The sequence below is a fragment of the Ptychodera flava genome, chromosome 13 (assembly GCF_041260155.1).
Source record: "Ptychodera flava strain L36383 chromosome 13, AS_Pfla_20210202, whole genome shotgun sequence".
In the NCBI taxonomy this organism is placed as follows: Eukaryota; Metazoa; Hemichordata; class Enteropneusta; family Ptychoderidae; genus Ptychodera; species Ptychodera flava.
The window spans coordinates 35384803-35407894 of record NC_091940.1 but is presented as its reverse complement, the minus strand read 5'-3'; the positions used below and the strand labels follow the sequence as shown (position 1 = coordinate 35407894).

The following is a 23092-nucleotide window of genomic DNA, read 5'->3' as shown; positions in this document are numbered from 1 at the left end:
TTTGTGATGATTATCAGATTATCCAAGAAATTTTCTGCAACTGTAGCGAGATATCACAATTGTAGTGAAGCTCTTGCTACAATCTGTCATTTCTGGTGAGATTTAATGGAAACCAAATTGTGTCACCTGATTTAAAATGTGATTTATAATACAAAGGCTTGCATCATGTGAATTCACAGATAGGTTTATACATACATAGAGAAACATAGATAGAGTGGCAACGGGTATTGTTTAAGGCGTGAAGCGGTTACGTAACCCATCCATGTTCGCCTCGCCTCAGGTTGCTCTCGCCTCTCTTTTCCGAAGAGTGCCGACCATGAATCCTTCGGTAATTTTCGGATTTTCGCCAATTGTTAAGCGAAAGTATGTTCGGCAAAGTTTGTGTTGTTGTTGTCGTGTGGTGCTGAGCAGAATTGACGTGCTGGCGAAAACGGGAGTGTTTTGAGCTTCAGGAAAATGAGTTTTACCGTTTTAAAAATTCCTCTCATATTTTTATGAATATATAATGAGTGTGTTTGATCCAAATTTGAAAGTTTTTTATCGATACTGTCTGGTTTTACTCAATGGTTTACGGTCAGTCGTACCCTCTTTTACACGTGCGTCAAGGAAGGACATGTTTATGAAACTGCTGGCGTGTTATGTTTTGATTGGCGTGAAGCAGTGTTTCTGGCCTGAGAGCTCACAAAGTAACTATGGTTGCTACGCGACTGGCAGTACGATGCCATCTCGTCGTATTTTTCGCATAATCTCGTGTAATTATCAACCACAAACAAAGCCTTCAAAAAGTTTAACACCTTTGGAGCTCATTTTAATATGAAAAGCCAATAGTCTACCGAGACGACCATGGAACAAAAGGCATGCAAGCGTTGCGACTCTGTCTATGTTACTCTTTGATACATAGAACCACGGATTTACCAGTTAAAGGCATTTGCCCATTTACACACATGGAACCTCGTTAAGAGCAAATTATAGTTACTAGCGTCTGGCAAAATGAAACCTTTAGATTAAAAAAGAGCGAATCGATATATTCTTGGTTCAAAGAGTACTGAATTCTCATCGTTTTTACTGTCAAATGCTACATTTAAGGGGTATATCAAGATGCCCAGCCTGTAATACTATGAATACGATAATTGTGTGTAAGGCCAAAAATAAGTAAATAAATAAATGAATAAATAAATAAATAAATAGATAAATAAATAAATAAATAGATAAATTGTGCTGTTCCGATAACATGTTTTTCAAAAATAGGGTAGGTAGGTCGGCAGGGATTTTTTTCCAAAATATTTTTATTTTTGAATAAAAAAAAAATTATGCACTTTTCAGGGGTCCAGGGCGATCAAACACTGGCCACAACATTTCCAGAAAAACGTATCATACATATAAAAGGAATAAAATCATAAAATACTCATTCCTCGTTCAAGCAAAAATCAAATACCAGGTAACGAACACGTGATTTTACGGGTTTTTCTTTCTTTTTTTTACTTCCGTGTTTACGTAGTTCTAAAAAGTTTAGGGTCGGCAGGCAAAAAATAGGGTAGGAACTAGGTCGGGTTATCGGAACAGCACAATTTTTTTTCTTTGGCCTAAATTGTTTTCACTTCGGATTTCCTGCATCTCTATATCTCTATTTTGACAGGAATGTTTTCGAAACAGACTCAATTAGTCGATTCCATGCATGTTATTAATCTTTATTTTCCATTTAAACGTGTTATTTACTGTCGCTCTTTAGGGATGTTTCCGTGTCTGCCTCACGTTCCCAATGACATGATCATAATATACAGGCTGAGTTATTGGACGCCTAGACTTTTGCCTGAAGTTTATTTTGCGTAAATAATACAATTCCCTAACAAGGCCGTTTTTTCGATGTTTTATCTTTATAGGTCCCTTGTTATTACTATTTGAGTATGCCTGTAACGGAAATTTACGAGATTTTCTGCGTTTGAAAAGGCAGACGGAGTTTTATGAAAACCTGTCCGCAGACGGTCGTCCTGGAATTACACATAAAGAGCTGGTTTCATTTGCATATCAAATTTCACGAGGTATGGAATACATGGCATCTCGTAAGGTAAGCTGTGCAACACAAGGTAGCCATAAGCTAGAACACGCCTTGGAGACAGATATTCACACTCTCAAATTTTTAGCATACTTTTGTGGTCTACCGCTTGTTTGGCCCATTTTGAACCAGTTGGAGTTAATAAAGTTTTCACCTTGATACTTTGAAAATCTTCAAAAATTCCAAATTTGATTTTTTCACATAGAGTTAACACAAGAATGCCGCCCTATTGAATTAAAAATATCAGTAAATATTGGGCAATTTGTTTCTCTAGTATATGCATAGGGTGTTGTAGAAATGACCGTCCCCAAGGGTATACAGGGGTGGGGGTAGGGGTGTCTTGGTCTCAGCACAGGTTTCTTCTTGCTATAGATTATTTTATTTTAATACGTTTTACTACGATATTGCCAATAAACATTATACTGCCAACCTTTAGTGTCTTGGTCTTATAGCACTGGTTTTGTAACGATTTCTTTTTCTCCGACAGCGTCGCTTTGTCAGGTATTTGTCCCGATTTGACAATCGTACGCGAAGTTTTGTCTCTGTGCTGCGTCTACTACTGGTGCGTTTGTTGTTGACTTTGTCAAAGATAATCCGGTGATAATCTGGTGACAGCGTCTACAGATTAGTAATTTACCCTTGCTTGCTTTGGCGCATTAGGCAATCAAACGCATCAGACAATAGACGTAACACAGTGACAAAACTTCGCATAAGATTGTCAAAGGACAAATACGTGACACAGCGACGCTGTCGGAGAAAAATACATCGTTACAAAACCAGTGCTATAAGACCAAGACACAAAAGGGTGGCAGTATAAATGTTTATTAGCAATACATATCATAGTCAAACGTATTAAAATTAATTATATTACCATGCCCTGCCCGTCGCATTTTGATTGGTCGAGCTGAACCACGTGACTGACCACAAATACACAGTAATGGTCTGTTTACATGCCCGTGAATATGAATAATAAGATTAACAATTCAAAGTATCGTAACTTTACAGCTCAAACGTAAATCATAATCAATCACAAAATAAAATGGAGCACTTGTAGGTCAAGTTGAGATACTTTTGTCTAAAAACATCTCCAGATTTGCTATTTTTTACAGCGCGCGTGACAGTGCGTCGCGTATTGCTCAGTTTCTGGGGCCCAGTTGTCGTTCGCTCCTGAAAGTTTCGGAAATTTTGACGGTTTTCTTGGGTTCGCTGATAATATAATGGAAATAACAGACTCCTTATGGTGTCCAATCCATGCCAAAATTACTACTTTGATTTTACAACACAACATGCCTTTCCGAATTCTATTTTACAATTCAACATGCTATTTCACAACACAACATGCCATTCGGAATTCTATTTTACAATTCAACATGCTATTTCACAACACAACATGCCATTTCAAATCCTATTTTACGACTCAACATGCTCTTCCAATTTCATTTGACAACACATCATGCACTTCCAATTACAATTCAACATGCTATTTCACAACACAACATGCACTTCCAAATCCTATTTTACAACTCAACATGCTCTTGCCAATTTCATTTGACAACACATCATGCACTTACAAATCCTATTTTACAACTCAACATGCTCTTGCCAATTTCATTTGACAACACATCATGCACTTACAAATCCTATTTTACAACTCAACATGCTCTTGCCAATTTCATTTGACAACACATCATGCACTTACAAATCCTATTTTACAACTCAACATGCTCTTGCCAATTTCATTTGACAACACATCATGCACTTACAAATCCTATTTTACAACTCAACATGCTCTTGCCAATTTCATTTGACAACACATCATGCACTTACAAATCCTATTTTACAACTCAACATGCTCTTGCCAATTTCATTTGACAACACATCATGCACTTACAAATCCTATTTCACAATTCAACATCCCATTCTAAAGCTAGCTCTGCGGAGCAGGGCAGTGTTACTGGCTATCGAACAAGATTCAAAATGGCGGACGCGAAATGGTCCCCTCGCACAAAGAGAGAAATGCGAACTTTGCACAAGTCTAAAAACGCAGCTTAGCACATTGTGTATCTAAACAAGATGAGCGTGCTCGAAAACTAGGATCGATCACGATTTTAAATTAAAAATTGGCTGTTTTTGGAAAAGAAACTGCGCGTTAAAATCAGCAGTTTTGTCTATTGTGCTCCGGGAGGCTGGGCTATCGTGAAAGACCGAGATTTACTATATGGCGCATCTGATACGGATATGGTCCCATCGCATAGAGAGATGAAAGTGGGCTTTGTGTAAGTTCAAAAGCACAGCTTAGCTCATCGTGCATCTAGATAAGTTGAGCGTGCTCAAAATAGGAGATCGATCACAATTTTGGGTGAAAAAAACCGATTGTTTTCGGTGGAGTAACCGCGTTGCAACCAGTGGTTTTGCCCACAGGCTCTCGACTCATTGCAGGCGAACCGCCAGACGTCACTGATAGAGTTCTGAGTTTATTGTTGATGCAACGGACTGACATAGATTTGAAATTTCTTTACATGGTCGGGATTGTTACCTTGGTGCGGTTTGCTCCGAGCTGAGACATTTTATAATTTCTGTACTATACATAGCGTGTCAGATATTGCAGATGGCTTCAAACTATTGAATTTTCGTATGTATGGACTGTAGATACAGTTTTGAGAGTATCGTAGATGCAACAGACTGCGATTTGAAATTTGTTTTCATTGTCGGAGTTTTAACCTTGGTGCAGTTTGCTCTGAGCTGAGACATTATTTTATTTTGTACTATACAAAGCTTGTCAGATATTGCAGATGGCTGCAAAGTGATTGACTTTTCATATCTGTGGACTTTGATCCCAGAGTCCTAAGTGTATTGGAGAATGCTACGGCCTGAGATAGATCAGTAATTTCTCATCCTTGACGGAGTTTAACGTCAGTGCAGTTTGCTCCGAGCTGAGACTAATAATTTTTGTACCTTTGCAGATAGCTGCAAAGTGATTGACTTTTCTTATGTGTGGACTTTCATAGAGTCCTGAGTGTATTGGAGGATGCTGCAGACTGAGACGGATTGGTAATTTTTTTAGCCTAGACGGAGTTTTAACGTTAGTGAAGGTTAAGCTTACTCGGAGCCGAGTCATAGATTGTCGGATATTGCAGATTGTATAGCTGTGATATCGCAGCGGTATGGCGTGTATCGAACGCGCTCGGGTCATTGAGGTCATCGCCACAGTTGCGATGACCTCAATGACCCGAGCGCGTTCGATACACTCCACAAGTACCGCTGCGATATCACAGCTATGCAGATTGCAGCAAAGTGAAACTGAAGACAATAGATAGCCGTGAGCATATTGAAGAATGCTTGGAATTGAGATGATTTCGTCGTTTCCTAACAAAATAGGAGTTTAACGCTATAGTGCAGGTTACTCAGTTCTGAGATAATTAAATAATTTTGTTACACGCATAGCTGGTGCGGTCAGATAGTACAGATTGCTGCAAACTAATTTCGTGTCACAAACTACACGCTACTGTAATCTTTTCAAGGTATTCTTGTGTCAACTTTTTTATGTCATAATTCGACGAGCAGCATCGAAAAGTTGGTATCTATTTGCATCACAATGTATGTTGTACAATGGAGAGAATGAAATGAAAGCCGTGGAGGAGTTTTCTTTAATCTTCGAACACTTCCTTGACAAGTGTTCACAAAATAACTTTGGAAATTGCGAAATTGACCTCTATTGGCAAATACTGTTAACTTTTAGAAATCTCGTGATGTTTTCGTTGTAAATATTTGCTTAATTGCCATTGAGATAATTTTGACCCCCTTATCAAAATTGAAAATTAAGCTTGTGAACTTCATAAAGTGTCTGTCTGCCGAGCTTTAATAAAATATTAAAACTTTTTGCAGCGGAAAATTGTGTTTAGCAACACCTTTTATATGGCTTTCAGCTGGCGTTTCCTGTCCTGTCAAAATGTTAGTCTTTTTCGTTTTATGTAAGCTTTGGAAACCACAAAATAATAATAATAATAATAATAATGCAGGAAATCAGTACGGAAGAATTTCCTCTCTGCTTTTTGACCGTAACGTACAACTTTTAAAATATCACTGATTAGGTATTTGGTTAAGGTAGGAAATTAAATAAATTCCTTTCAGGGGAAAGTTTTCTATTTGGCGACAGGGTTTTTCCTCAGCTTCCAAGGGTTGGTAAAGTAAAACAGAATTACAGTCAACTCGCACTTTTTCCAACTCGCCTGATTCAAACTCGCCCGATACCAACTCGCCCGTTGTTTTGAGATAGGGTGTTGTAGATTCAATGTACGCTGACCCAGCTATTTTCATGTCATGCCAGGCCAGTAACTCGTGAAAGACGGTCCTGCTGTTCCTAAAGAAGTGAGCCAGTACGCAGTAACTATCCCTATACGTAAAGAAGCCGAACGAAATTTATTCTTTCAAGAGATTTGCAAAACGTGAAATTCGCAAATAAAAAGTTTTCCGTGTTGGCACATATTTCAAGCCGCACCTGTGGTTCTCTATGTTAGAAATATTTGTTGTTAGAAATAAAACGTTTTATGCGTACCAGTTGCTGCGAAAACGAGCCCTGCCACTCTTTGATATGTTCTTCCACTCCAATGACCAAGCTACCCGAGTGGCAAAGGCTACCGATTCGCAGCAAGCGTACCAGTAGCTCTGCATGGCAGGGCTGTGTGTTTACCGGCGTTATACGGCCTCCGTATAACGCCGGTAAACACACAGCCCTGCCATGCAGACCTAGCGTACCAGGTACTCATAAAATTGCAAAATAATATCGGGCGAGTTGGTATCGGGCGAGTTGGAATCGGCGAGTTGGTATCGGGCGAGTTGGAATCGGGCGAATTGGTTCTGGGCGGGTTGGAAAAAGTGCGATAGTGCGAGTTGACTGGTACCCCGTAAAACAAGGTTCTTTTACAAGGTAAAGCGAAAAAATCTTGTAGATTATATTGGCAATGTCTACTTAGCATGCGCAATGAACTATGAAAATTGTACGACCTGCTCCGTCACAGAACGGAGATAATGTCTGAGCTCGAAGGGAGGTCAGCGGATACTTTAATGATTGAGGGTGAATCTTGCCCGGTCTTTCACATGAGCCGCGCACACGAAAAGCCTCCCACGGTGCACAATAGACAAAACTGCTGATTTTAACGCGCAGTTTCTTTTCCAAAAACAGCCAATTTTTAATTAAAATCGTGATCGATCCTAGTTTTCGAGCACGCTCATCTTGTTTAGATACACAATGTGCTAAGCTGCGTTTTTAGACTTGTGCAAAGTTCGCATTTCTCTCTTTGTGCGAGGGGACCATTTCGCGTCCGCCATTTTGAATCCTGTTCGATAGCCAGTAACACTGCCCTGCTCCGCAGAGCTAGCTTTAGAATGGGATGTTGAATTGTGAAATAGGATTTGTAAGTGCATGATGTGTTGTCAAATGAAATTGGCAAGAGCATGTTGAGTTGTAAAATAGGATTTGTAAGTGCATGATGTGTTGTCAAATGAAATTGGCAAGAGCATGTTGAGTTGTAAAATAGGATTTGTAAGTGCATGATGTGTTGTCAAATGAAATTGGCAAGAGCATGTTGAGTTGTAAAATAGGATTTGTAAGTGCATGATGTGTTGTCAAATGAAATTGGCAAGAGCATGTTGAGTTGTAAAATAGGATTTGTAAGTGCATGATGTGTTGTCAAATGAAATTGGCAAGAGCATGTTGAGTTGTAAAATAGGATTTGTAAGTGCATGATGTGTTGTCAAATGAAATTGGCAAGAGCATGTTGAGTTGTAAAATAGGATTTGTAAGTGCATGATGTGTTGTCAAATGAAATTGGCAAGAGCATGTTGAGTTGTAAAATAGGATTTGGAATGGCATGATGTGTTGTGAAATAGCATGTTGAATTGTAAAATAGAATTCGGAATGGCATGTTGTGTTGTAAAATCAAAGTAGTAATTTTGGCATGGATTGGACACCATAGACTCCTCTCTGACCATTAACGTTTATTTATGGGCGCGGGCTCGGGAAAGCCAAATTAACGGGCTCGGCAAGCCTCACCCGTTAATTTTTGGCTTTCCTCTCGCCCTTGCCCACAAATAAACGTTAATGGTCAGCGCGTCGCCCGTTATTTCTATAATATAATACCTGTATATTGAAATTCAGGTATGGAACGTCAAAAATGATTTTTGCTCTAGCCGAGAGCTCGCGCGTATGCCAGCCGTGGTATATCGCGAATATACCGCGTTTTTTTTTCACGTCTCGACCAATCAGATCGCTGTATTTGTGCCATCAATATACTGCTATGATATGATTAAATAAAAACACAAGCCAGCTAGGGCATGATCTTGCCCGTGCTAGCGTGTGTTATTAATTTTATTACACCGAACAAACACTTTTGTTTTCGAAACTTTGACTAGAATGCAGTCAAGTGACGATCGAGACTCGCCACAGTGAAGCGTTCTAAGTTTGTTGCTCGATCGCAATGCTACATGAAGTTGAAGGTCAACTTATATTAACGTCTAAAAACGAAGACAGTGTTGTTAAAGCTTTTCTCGTTTAATGTACTAAATGTCGACTACTTCAGGTCCAGCTAATTTCTTGTACCTGTTCAAAAGCCATTGTTTTACAGAAAATAAGAAGCAAATGTACGCGATGATGTGGTACGCGCAGAAAGGACGCGCGGTATTCCAGAACGTGGTAGCGGGCTATATCACTGCACGCGACAGGGCTATATCAGCGCACGCGACAGGGCTATATCACCAAAGCCATGTTCTATCACTTTTTGTTCTATATCACGTGAGTGAGGCTCAGCCAATTACAGTACCTGGATAATACGTGAGGTGTAATGATAACTGTTATGCTATGGTTGACAACCGGACTTAAGGTAGAACGCGCCTCGGGGACAGATATTCGGACTCTCAAACTTTCACAATTCTTTTCTGATCTATCACTTGTGGGGGTTCATTTTAAAGCTCTTGGTGTGACAAAAGGTTTCACCGTCTTAGTTTTTCGAAAATCCAAAATTTTATTTTCCCTATGGAGTTAACATAGGGATCGCGGCCATTTTGAATTTCAAATATCGGGAAATCTTAGGAAATTTGTCTCTTTAATACCAACGTTTGCTTGGTGAACCTTGATTTTTATTCTTGATTTAGTAAGAGAATAGTCGAAAGTTTCATTGACGAAAGTTTGAGCAGAAGTTTAAGTCTTTAACTTTCGAGGTGCATAACCTTACTATACCTTTAGGCCTAGTCCGGATTAGAATTCAATCGTCAACAATAACATTGCATACTGTACCAAATGTTTTGTATTTGCAAGGCATACACGAGGAAGCAGAATAAGAAAATGTAGGTTTTACAGGAAAAATGAATGAAAATATTATCAAAAGTTCAGCTTAATGATTTTCTCTGTGATCGGTCGTATCGGCGATGGAAGAGGAAAATACTACGTCAGGAGAGTATGATTGATGTATTGATAGTGTGTTTGTCCATGATAGTAATTCTTGATTTTAAGATGTATGAAACATTTGATTGGGCTTTCAATATTTATGATCCTGACATCCCAAAATGGTAGTATTTTGTAAAATTTCCAATATTGTTATTAAAAGCATCAACTCTATCTCGTTGTTCCACCTCAGCAATAATATGAATTGTTTGGTTTTTTATCATGGTTTACGGTAGGTGATCACAATCATGTATAACGCTTAACGATCTTATTAAGGTATTATTCGTTCAAATTCTCCATTGAAACTAGAATCTGTTTAACGATTTGGTCGATGTCGTTTGTAATGATTATCAGATCATCCAAGAAATTTTCTGCAACTGTAGCGAGATATCACAATTGTGACGAAGCTCTTGCTACAATCTGTCATTTCTGGTGAGATTTAATGGAAACCAAATTGTGTCACCTGATCTAAAATTTGATTTATAATACAAAGGCTTGCATCATGTGAATTCACAGATAGGTTTATACATAGAACCACGGATTTACCAGTTAAAGGCATTTGCCCATTTACACACATGGAACCTCGTTAAGAGCAAATTATAGTTACTAGCGTCTGGCAAAATGAAACCTTTAGATTAAAAAAGAGCGTATCGATATATTCTTGCTCAAACTTTCCCAAATTAAACTTTCAATCATTCTCTTACCAGATCAAAATAAAAATCAGGGTCAGAGTGGAAAGTTAAATACTTGAGAAACAAATTACCTAAATTTACCAATGTTTGAAATTCAAAATGGCCGCCATTCCTGCGCTAACTCTACGGAAAAAAATCTATTTTCGAAAAACTAAACAGCGAAATTTTTTCTTACTCCAACAGCTTTAAAATGAACCTGATTAAGTGTGGATCAGAAAAGAATTGCATAAAATTGAGAGTCCGATTATCTGTCCCCGAGGTGCAATCTATCGTAATAGGGATCCGATAGAGGACATAAATTCCTGTGCTGATAACGAGATTAAGTATGCATGACAGTCTACGCCATCAGTCTGAATAGCATACGTTTTCACGCTACTTCAGCACGCTGTACAAAATTCCAACACTGCGTCAATTATCACCTTTCCTGATCTTCAACGATATTCGCTCTCAGAAATTAAGATTAAGACTCCATTAACTGTGACATTTCAAGTCATGTATTCCTTTTTTCCATCTGTAACAGATAATTTCCTGTTCTACTCGCAAAGCATGTTGAAATGCCGAGTATTCAACTTGTCAGTCCGGTCGCTATTTGTATGTCTAACGTCAAATCTTTTTAATTTATGTTGAATTTAAGTCCGGTCTAAAAATTCACAAGTCAACAATAACATGGCATGTTGGTTACAGTAAACTTTGTTGGCGAGCGTTCCAACACATGTTGGGAGCAGAATTTGAAAATCAGTACCCGTTTTAATGAAGCAAAACAATGAAAATGTTTTCAAAAATTTGTGTTATTATCCTTCAAAATTGCTTGTGCTGCATGTCAATTCTCTGTCATGGACGAGTGATAATTTGGATTCTTTGATAACAATAAACACGTTGGGGCATTTTTTGAAGCCGCTGCGGTACGTATTTTATCGTATTTCGCGAGTTTTGCTATGTAGTAAATATCGCCCATTAGACTCGCCAGTCACGTACTCTATTAATTTTCAGTATGTACACAGAGACCTGGCGGCAAGAAATATCTTGGTTGATGACACTTACGTGGTGAAGATAGCAGATTTCGGATTGGCAAGAGACTTGCATTATGAGAACTACTACAAGAAGAATTCACACGTACGTATTAACAACTCTGGCTTACGAACTGTTTTAATGGAACATCATTAAACATGCTCTGTTGAAGCGACGGCGCCCCTGTGGAATACTCAATGCGACAGGAGTTAGACAGCCTTATGGATAAAGAAATAATCCAAGGACAAAGATGACAATCAATCAGTCTCCGGCATAGAATCTTCAAATTGTTGGGTGCCTCCGTGGCTAGATTTTCTCTGCAATTCCGAAAGCATGGGCGAGGTAAAATCACTCGTGATAAATAGGATAAATTATACGACAAACACACCTTGTAAATATTATAGTACATGTACGCCATCTAGCTTTTACATGTTGTGCTGATGGTGTAGTGCCATCAGGCATTACGCATTGGAATTGAACAGATATCAGGTGATATAAGAGGCAGACACTTTGTTCTGGCGTGAACAATTGCTGATATCATGGAGGCAGCACATGTGGTTCTGTGTGCTACCTCCTTGGGAATATCAAATATATTTAACCAGATCATCTGAAATAGTTAGCGTGTATTGTTTCAAGATCAAACACGTCAAATAGCACGAACTTCATTGAAGGTCACTATCAAGGCAAACATGTCCTCCTTTCAGGGAAGGGTGCCAATCAAATGGATGTCTCCGGAGGCCTTATTTGATAGAGTGTACACCACAAAAAGTGACGTGTGGTCATTTGGTGTTGTCCTGTGGGAGATAATGACTCTAGGAGGGACGCCGTATCCTAGTGTTACTCCGGAGGCAATGTTTGACTTCTTAAAGTCTGGGAAACGAATGGCCTGTCCAAAGGGATGTCCGACGGAAATGTAAGTGGATTAACCGCTTTCTGCTGTACCCGACAGAATTGTTTTAACGGTAAGCCAGATCGAGTGTAACAGTGTAAATTAATCGATCAAAGAAAAGCGCCTTCCTAACATATGACTCTAAGTACCGAAGTTAATGTATGGGCATTCAGTTTCACATTTGACTATGGTTTCGTTTAGATCTAGTCAAATTGAATGATCGCACAGTCTGGGTGAAGCCAGTGAAAAAGCATGAGACCCAGTTCCTTCAGTGTTCAAGGGAATGAAAAAAAATTAGACATTGGGGGCTGGAGCAAATCACTTTACACACGTGATTTTTCTAAGTGTCTGTCTGTCTGTCTGTCTGTCTGTCTGTCTGTCTGTCTGTATGCATGTACTTATTGATGGATGAGTAGATGTATCCTCTTTATCTGTCAAGATGCCAGTTATTCGACGATAAATTTCTGGTACGTGTCTGCCGTTGACTGCCCAAACGTTTTTAAATCTTTCTCTTCTATCGACATTGAACATGAATATTTAACATGACTCACTGTTGTTTCAAAACTTCTCAAAAGCATAGGCTCAAAGAGCACACTTTAATTCAAGAAGAGGGTACACACATGCGCACGCACTTCTCTTGAACGCGCTCTCATACCTAAGTTTCTCCCTTTGTGATATAGTTATGACGTCATGAGAAGTTGTTGGCAGACGACACCTGAAAGAAGACCAGACTTTTCAAATCTTGTTCCCATGCTGGACAAATTAGTTTCAGCTTCGTCGACCGAGGTATGGTGTATCAACGTTTTAATAGCTAGTAATTTGTCTTTTGTGTAAATGTTAATTGTCAGTTTTACCCATATTCACATTAAGCCATCGATTTCTTAGTGTCTGCTATTTTGCATGAAAGATTGATAACCATATTCTTTCAATAACGTTATCCGAAAGACAAAACAGTAACGTTCCCAATTCATCTAACGTCAGTTTGGAATGTGCGGAACGGGTAGTTGCGATTAATTGGCAAAACACGATGACGTCTTCTTCTCATACAAATTTGCGTACTATTGATATTAAATTGCAATTTACTTGGTTTGTGAGTAGATAAGACAATAATGAGCAAATTTATTGTTCCCTTCTTACTTTTTGAGATACACTTAAAATAGTATGCCATATCATTTGACTTTATGCAGTTCATGCTGCTTTTATTAGAAAAGGTATTTAATCCTTTTCCTGCCAAGTCCATGCCTGCATTCTAGAGGTCTAAAACATTCGACTTAAAGATTGTATGAGGAACGATGTGTGCTACTGATCATACGATAAAGGTACATAAAGATACACTTATAAATAAAGCAAAGATAACTGTGTGTCAAGCTGATTTTGCAGATTTTTGGAACGGAAAGGAGTAATCTTGCCATTTTTGAAAGAATTTTCGAAATGACTTCTCATTCCAAGTCTTTTGTGATTGTTCCAGGAAAATGACAATATTACAAGGGTGTTTTCTTGCATGTGTACCAGGCAAACCAATGGAACTGGTTGATACTGTACTATCAGTGGGTAGTCCCCTACCTTAATTAAAGTACATTAAAGGGAAACAGTCGTCGGAACTGTGCCTGTGCGAGTTTCTTGTTTACAAACAATGTATTTCGTGTACAATATCTAGATGCGGCTCATCATCATAGATGCAATTATACGATGTAGATTATGATAGACATGTTTTAACTTTCATCTATCACCATCGTACCTTGGATACGGTGTTTCTATTGGATGCATGGGTCGCATACGACCTCTGAGCGCATTCCGACGACTGTATCCCTTTAAGTTTTTATAAACATGAAAATATCTGCAACTCATGTTTGGTAAACTAGAAGTTTTGGAGAAAGGACCAGGCTGAGGAGGCCAGGGAGACAGTTCTTTCTCCTGATGCTGCACTTTTGTAAATATAATGTTGAAACACTGTCATTTTGGCAATATCTAGAACACCAAATATCTGACTTCCATTAGCCCAGTAACAACTTTACATGTAATACTTATCATGCCTCGTCCATCTCATCACCTGATCAAGTTGGCTGAAAAAACGGTGAGGCATAACATAGTTTCCTGGAACAAAGTCTTAAACTTGAAATTCTCTGAAATTATGGATACTATAAACGTGTTTTTTCCTGATAGAAACTGATATCGCATACTATGGCAAGTGGGTGAAAATACTGCTTTTTAGCTCACGTGTTCACACACGTGAGCTCATGTCGCAGCGATGTCTATCTGTCTGTGTGTGTGTGTGTGTGTGTGTGTGTGTGTGTGTGTCTGTCTGTTTATCTATCTATCTGTGGGCATCGATATCTCCACAAAGGCTTATCAGATATGAATCAAATCTTGTACGTAGATTTTGTTTAAAAATGGCAAGAAGTGATTAGATTTTGATGGGTATGGCTTGTATATTTTATTGCATTATTAATGATTTTAGAGAAAACAGACATACATTGAGAACGGCTGCACAAATTTGATGACATTTGCTGCAAATGTCGATCACACTAGGATATGCATGAAAGATTTAAAGGGATGACATGAAATTGTATTGCTAATTTGCATATTTTAAGAAATTTCCCAGTTAGGTACATAAACTGACAGGACTTTACCAAAGCTGATGAAAGTTGCCACGTCAGCTGAGTGGTAATTTGTATATTTAATGATCTTTTCAAAATAAGTGATAAGTCGAGGGATTTGACCAAAATTGATGAAAGCTCAAAATAAACTGATGATAAAGTTATATAAAAGCATTGATGGACATTTTACATTTTAGCATTAGCTGACTTATAATTTACGTATTTCATGATCTTTCACAGCTTGACATAAAGTCATTATGTAAAGTGTGATACAATGGCAGCAGCTAATAAAATTTAATACTTTCATTTCGGATAAGTACATAGTTGTATACTTAATGAGTTTTGGAACTAATCTTAGGTGAATATTGTTCATGATGTTGATCATAACAATTTCAATGACGTTCCAAACTTTTGGATAAAGTTTCAATTTACAGACAACTGCAACATTTACTGAAACACGGGAGCATTTCAGTTTATATCTAGTTTCCTGACTTGTCGACGTGTTGGGAAGTATACTGCCGGGCAGTATAGGTACTAAAGCTGTGCATCAAACATACATATATTTATTTATTTTATGTTTTTATATCCTATGAACACTGAATTTACATGAATATGAATTCTCCCAGCGTCCTCCAGTAGTGAGATGCAACAAAAGCAAGCATATTAATACAAGAAAAACAAGGACAGTTTGGAGCAAAATGCAGTGTGTGTAGTCACTGTATCATTATATACTGGCATATGTTTCCGATGACCAGGTAGCTGTAAATTAAAGCTGTGAATACACGGGAAAGGACAGTGGGGGTCTCCCCCTACAGAATCGTTTGAAAATTTGACGTTAAAATAGGGTTACTTTGTGGTATATGACCCACTTGTTTTGAACAACTGTCACACGTGAATATTTCTACATGACTCACTTGTTTATTTTTGCATAACCTCCTTCCTGCTCATCATTTTTTGAATACCCCCAATTTTCCGAACCCCCGGTTGTAAATAATGCCAGGTCCGTATAATAAATATGGCAGCAACAAATTAGGGAGCATTCATTTCTTTACGGGGAGGGGGTCGGTGAAACTTAAGCGACAAATGAAATGTAAATAAAATTAAATTTCGAAAATTTGACCCCTTCCAAATTAATCAATTGTACAATGTAACCTCCTCAATTTTTTTATAAGCTTTGATTCATTAACCCTTTGCACCCTATGGCCCTGGGGTGAAAATTGGGCCCTTCAAAAGTGTGTCGTAAAAAACTTTCGTAAAATTTAAACCCCCAATCATTGATTGTAAAATTTGAACCTCCCAAAAAATAAACGGTTTCGTAAAAGTATCAACCCCCTGATTTCCACCGACCCCCTCCCCGTAAAAAAAGAATGCTCCCTTACGTCGACTACATTAGAATCCTCCTTAGACAGCCATCAAAGCTATCCATGTATAAAAAAGTGTCCGTTACAGCTTCGTGTCCAGGCTTGTCCCCTTCACATAAGTGGGCAAGGCGTGGGTCTGTAGGACTTTTTAAGATCAGCGGGTGGGAATGTTTATATTTTCTTATTCAGAAGGCAACTTTGAAAGACTTAGCGGACGAGTAAGCGATAGGATTTGTCGATTTATGGGAGTCTCTTGAGAGCTGAACAAGATCGCATAGAGGGGATAGGTTAGCAGGGAGTGTGTGTAGTGATGAAGGGGCGAGAGAGGTGTTATACTGGTTTTTTAAGGGCTTCGGAGAAGGGTAGGCTATTAAGAGTGGGCTTTCTAATTGTAGTAGTGGGCCAGTTTCTAACAGGTTTCGCCTTCCCCTTGATTTTTCAGTGTTATTCAACATTTCCAGAATAGTATACATGTATTTAAATGGAAAGCCATGACTGACTTAAGTGGTCCAATATCATGTTGTCATGTTGTGATGTGCATTTAACATATTGTTTAAAGAATTTCAAACGTTGTCCTAGGAATTACCAATGTTGTCCTTGGCATTTAGCATGTTGTGCTAGGCATTCAATATGTTATCCTGGGCATTTAATATGTTGTCCTAGTAAGTGCTAAGGACAACATATTAGATGCCTAGGACAACATATTAAATGCCTAGGACAAAATGGTAAATGCCTAGGACAAAATGGTAAATGCATAGGACAACATAATAAATGCCTAGGACAACATATTAAATGCCTAGGACAATATGGTAAATGCCTAGGACAACATATTGAATGTCTAGCACAAAATGCTAAATGCCCAGGGCGACATTTGTAATTATTAGGCCAACGTTGGGAATGCTTTAAACAATATGTTAAATGCACATCACAACCTGATAATACTCATAGCGACATGATATTAGACCATTTTAGTCAGTCATGGCTTTCCATATATTTACACACAAAACCACCTCATTACACATTCTGGGAGTCGACTGACTATTGGTGGTCTTGATCATGTAATTACTCTCGTTGCAGGAATATTTGGCCCTGGAATTACCGTCTGTTGAATGTTTCGCTACGGGCGATGCAGAAGGTTCATACCCCCAGGAGAAGAAAGAGTCGACTGTGTGATTAAGTTTTCCTTATTTGCATAGGAAATGCTGAACAGACTTTAATATCTTTCTTCACTCTCCTGTGTAAATACAGTTATTTCTATTGTAATACTTTACAATAGTGATAAAAAACGGACACATATAACATACAAATATATTAATGAACACAGAAACGAATGAACACTTGAAACTTGTTTTGTGTTTCTTATATGCCTTCAAAGAATGTTATATGGATAGGTCGGGAATTTTTCAAAAATATAATTTTGATACTGAGGACTACCACTGAGTGCAAGTTGGTGTCGTCAAATTGTTACCTTACTGGGCTGAATTTTCAAAATTGTTTTGCACTTTGCACGATTCTTCTAATGTGCGAATTATGTAAGGCTTTGTCGCCGTGTCAACAAATATTTCCAGCCGACACACAATACTTCAAAATTGGGGGAAGTTTAACTCGATTGATATCAAAGAAATCCAGGAAAAACAAAAAGGTCAAATAAATGTTTTCTAGATGTCAAATGAGAAATTAAGTGAAATCGTGACAATGTTAGTTTCATATAGCTTATATATATATATATATATATAATATTATATATATATATATATATATATATATATATATATATATATATATAAACAAATTACTTCAAGTATGAATATATACTTCAAGTACGAAGATGTCCCACCGGGACAGCTGTATACTTCGAGATATATATATGTATATATATATATATATATATATATATATATATATATATATATATATATATATATATATATATATATATATATATAATTTATTGGCGGGAATCGGATTGATTGTTGTATATATATACAATATATTGTATATATATATATATATATATAAGCTTATATATATATGATATATATATATTATGTATATATATAAAATCTTGTACAAAGTAGCATGCAAGTGATGTTGTACTTTTATTTGTAATTTCTTTTGCCAAACAGCGCATATCCCTTACTAACACTTGATAGAACATAGGGACAGTGATATAATTTAGACATTGTACCGTCCTGACGCTTTGTAGCATGCTCAGTGAACTGTGAGAGCCGCCAACGGTCTTCTGTGACGCTTACACGCATGAACACGTGCCTTCAATGTCGACCATGAAAAATGACCACATTACCACATATACGCTTCACTGCAGCAAAGAGAAATGTTCTTGATTGATGTTGTAGAGGTTAGTGTGTCTCATAAATATTTAGACGTTCCAGTTATTGCCAATTTGTTCATGTCAATTTTTTTTCTGTGAAGCAATGTTTATTCGGCAGATGTATCGGTTTTTTAAGAAATTCCGATTTAAACATGTGTAAAGTATCATTGTGTATCAATAAAATACATAACAGGGTTTTATTTTATATAATAAAATCTTTGTTTGTGTTTTCATTTATCTGTTCTGAGCAATCTGCAGCTGACGTGTTGGTATGTAATTGCATTAGCTTAGGGAGTCTAAAAGCCGATTGAAAGGAAAAATAGGGTGTCAATCAGGGAAATATAATATTCAAATGTATTGCAACCCTCGTAAGTTCTCAAGGAGTAACACAAATGAATTGCTATGGATACAAATCTTGCAGATCTGTTTTTTCAGAGGAGATAAATGTGTCCCAACATTAATAACATGGTAAGTCAAATACGTCAAGTTTAAAAATACATTGGTCTGCAAAGGTAGCCACTCAGCTTGAAAGATGAAAAAATATCAATAAAATTGAAAAAATATCATTAAAGAATTTCGATCATGGCATATCATTTACCTTTAAAGCTAACAGGCTTAAAATTTAGTCACAAAACCATCGACTTTGTTCATCTTTGTAAATTAAAATGTATTCATCCATCTAGATTGATAGCATTTGAGTTGCATAACAAAGGATGAAAAGGTAACCTTAACCCTATCAAGATAAACTGAATTACTTGTATTCCCAATGGTGTATTTCACATTAGGAAGTGGTGGAGAAAATAATAATTGATGTTGCAGTGTTGACATTTTCAATTTCTGCAATCGCCAATCTTTTGATATTTCTTGTTGTTGATATTATTATTATCCTAGCAAAATAAGGAACGAATTCTTTTAGCAATCGATTAAGAGTTCTAGGGTTTCATCTTGATCACAAATGCTACATTTCCCGTCACCGAAATACAATGCTTTGGCCATTCTTCCTGTGATTAGGCCGTTGTAGAATATTCTACAATTTAAATCATTTACTAAGTTGCTTGTAATTCTTGTTGAATTAAAACAACCATGACTAAAAAAGTTTTGTAATTGTTGGCGAGACAAAGGTTCTCAGTCCACTTTTGGCCGATTGCCCTTTGATTGCATACAATTTCTTACCAACCAATTTCTTGGTTGAAACGAGACAGCGAGGGAAACGCCCCCGACGGCCAGACTCAGTGCAAATCAAACGTTCTCAGACAACGTTTCCCAAATGACATTGAAGCAATGTCACAATCGATTGGACAGGGGAAAACTGTTTCAAAGAAGGCTGTAAGAAAAAATAATTTGTTGCCATGTACCCCAAGACAGCAGATTGTGTCTTCAGAGGTCTCTGGAGCTGCCACTTACGGCGGTTAATTATCACCCAACTTTGTAAGATTGCTTGATAGTTAATCTTCTGCATATATATATGGTATATGAATAGGTTAGTGGAAATATACAAGCAGAAACCTGAGTATGCATTGATGGGTTCTTGTTTTCGCAAGTTGTTCACAAATGCATTACTGCTATAAGCATCAGATAATAAATTGTCAATGTTTGTCAAATATATATATAAATGCATTTATATGTCATACATATATGCATGTTAAAGTTTAACATTTTCTTTTGAACCGATTTTTATCGCAAAAGAAAGTACCGGTAATGCCAATGACATATATGTTGTATGTCATTTGATAAAATATTTAATGAAGAAATTTTCAGCTGCAACTCAAATTTCAGTACATAATTTTGTTTTTTGGTGTTCATTGCACATGTGATATCGTTAACTTCAGTCTTCTGTACACATATTGACATTGGCTCGGTTTTCAAACAATGGTGGAAATAATAAAAGATATGACCTGTAACGCTTTCAACGCCCTGACAGGATAAAAATAAACATTACAATATTATTCTGCATAGAAACGCCTCTTAGTAAAGCTAACATTGTGCATTATAAACAGTGGTGAAACTGTAAAGGCAATGAAAGAGCAATGAACATGCTTAAAAACTATCTACTGTTGATTGACCAATCAGAGTGCTCAATTCAGGGTGTTTTATTTACTCGTAAAGCCTTGGTCACCAAATTCCAGAAACGAATGACAGCGCCGTAGTAAAGTACTGTCCAATCAAAAGTGAACATGTCATATTCTGTAGACATCTGGTACGTTTTAATATTCAAATTTGGTAACACAGCGGAAACCAGCTGCAACACAAAATCTGCTGTGCCCTAGGGCATTTATATTATGTGCCCTAGGGCATTTATAGGATGTTCCATTACATTGGAAGGCTATTTCACAAATAAAAGTTTTAATTCATATCCTAAACATGTTACATTGACAAAGGGGACGGTTGACGTAAATACATTGAAAACGAAAATATATCAGTTAGGGGCGATAGTTTTTAAGTCGGATAAAACCCTCGTACTCGGGCTCTTCTGGTATATAGAGTCCAACCCTACGATAAAATGTCTCGGCCTGCGGCCTCGGCATTTTATCGTTGGGTTGGACTTTATATACCAGAAGAGCCCTCGTACTCGGGCTTTATCCTATACATAAATCCTTACCAATAACCATAAAGTAGAACTTTATATGAAAGTAACGCTTTGCTGAGCCTAAAAACATTTCACAAAATTTTGAGAACAAATATTTTGGAAGATTAAATACACACTGTAAAAAAATTGTTGAACTCAAAACAACTCAACAGACACTGTAAAAAAATTGTTGAACTCAAAACAACTCAACAGACCTTTTTATACCTAAAAAATCCAACTGTACTTGAAGAAAAAGGTAACGAAAGGCTACCTTGTCCCTATTAAAACAGCAGGTTTCGTGGAATGCTTAGTATCTGAAAACCAAAGTTCAAAGTTTAAACGATCAGAAAAGCATTTAGGCTGCAGAATATTTTGTTGATATCTGAAAATTAAAGCTAAGCTATCCTGAAATCAACACAGCTAATTTTGTCAAAAATTGCAACTTTAAGTATCTGAATGTGAACATATGTAGAAACCAGCAAAGTGAATTTCGAAAGAACTACACACGCTGTGAGGAAGATTTATGACTATCGATTAAAAAAATTATAGGAAATTGCAGAAAGGTAGCGGTAACAATTCATGATTTGTATATATTGAATAATCAAGAAATATCAGGATCTGTTTTGGGAAGGCCCGCATGATGCACCCACATGCAAGACACAAGTCCTGGTCATTTCAAAATTTAGTGATGCGCCACAGTACTGGAAATATCCCAAGACTCATTATGATTTGTACATTAGAGATTTCTCGGTGAAGCCGACAATGTCTTCCGTTCGTAGACAAATTCATAGGCTAGTTTTAAAAATTCGGAAAACATTATTTTGAGCACACCATTCTTCTCTATTCTTATTATTGCTGACTTTTCTCAGAGAATGACCCCTACGGTTTGCCTTAACTTGCTTCCCAAATGTGCTTGCAGAGCTGAACCACGTAACTGACCACAAATATACATAAATGGTTTGTTTACATACCCGTGAATATGAATCGTAATATTAACAACTCACAGTATCGTAAACATCGTAACTTTACAGCTGAAACGTCAATATAAAAAAATCCGGATTTGCAATTTTTTTTACAACGCGCATGACATTGCACTACATCCACACTGTGCAGTGAATACAACATTTGTGTAAACTAATACAAGTTCTTGACCCCGTTGTCTTTCGCGTCGGAAATTTTCGTAAATTTTGACGGTTTTCTTAGGTCCGTTGATAATATAACGGAAATAACAGGCTACGCCCTGACCATTACGAGCCCGTTAATTTTGGGTCTCCTCGCCCCATAAAAAACGTTAATGGGTCAGGACGTCGACCATTATTTCTACATTGTCGTGCACTATGAACATCCTGTGGGAACGTACACATACTTATTTACAGCATAGACAGTGGAACGCTCCACTACAGCTACAGCAATAGCTTTTGCGCGGACATGTGCTTTCTTCCTCTGCTGCATATACATACATTGAGTTGACAGCTGTTATGTCAAGTCTACGGGCTACACGTTGCTTTGCGGCTGGAGCTTTTCCCTTCATATCCATTTTCACAAGATAGGATGCATAAGCATAGTTTTGAAAAAAAAATTATGATTTTCATAACTTTTAAAAGTAGCAGGAAATGAACTCCGTGGTTCAGAGCTATTTTAAATGTGAAAAAGTTATCAGAAAATAAGTGTACGGAATCTGGGCCTCGACCCGAATTCCTTGAAATCAGTCATTAGTTGCTGACGTGATGTCGTATTGTTAATGTTAACGGGCGTCAACCTGCACCACTCTATATTGAACAGCTGTTAAACAGTGCGATGACCTTAACCCAAGGGACGACGAAATCAAAGAACTCTTTGTCATGGAACCGGATGTCGTACAACTTTACCAAAATGCCCCTGAAAAGTGCAAATCTGTGACATTTGAAAATGCCAATATATCGCGTACCGCGTGTGGACGATGAGCGGTTCATTTTAAGAATGTAACCTGGGTTTAAACACTGCCAATGATTAATCGCTGGAGGAACCACAATATGTAAATCTGCAATATTGAAAACGATACATTATAAAATCAAGTTTTGATCAACAGGTAGTTTGTTTGTAGATTGCATAGTTTCCAAAACGTACAGTCGGGTAAATTAAACCATTAAATTTTTTAGGACCGTTCAGTTTCGCAT

At 37.5% G+C, this 23092-nt stretch overlaps 1 protein-coding gene across 4 annotated transcripts in view; it reads left to right on the top strand.

The window, feature by feature from the left end:
* The window catches only part of LOC139148284 (fibroblast growth factor receptor 2-like), a 76005-nt gene extending 58212 nt beyond the window's left edge, over nt 1-17793 (top strand). For 2 of the 4 annotated variants that reach the window (XM_070719640.1, XM_070719641.1), the window contains exons 12-16: nt 1881-2065; nt 11174-11296; nt 11896-12104; nt 12761-12866; nt 17116-17793. In XM_070719640.1, coding sequence (XP_070575741.1) covers nt 1881-2065; nt 11174-11296; nt 11896-12104; nt 12761-12866; nt 17116-17211 — 719 coding nt within the window. In that variant the 3' untranslated portion in view covers nt 17212-17793. Of the gene's footprint in view, nt 1-1880; nt 2066-11173; nt 11297-11895; nt 12154-12760; nt 12867-17115 lie in introns of all 4 variants that reach the window. The other 2 variants (XR_011555908.1, XM_070719639.1) reach the window with 2 other exon arrangements.
* The last annotated feature ends 5299 nt before the right edge of the window (nt 17794-23092 follow it).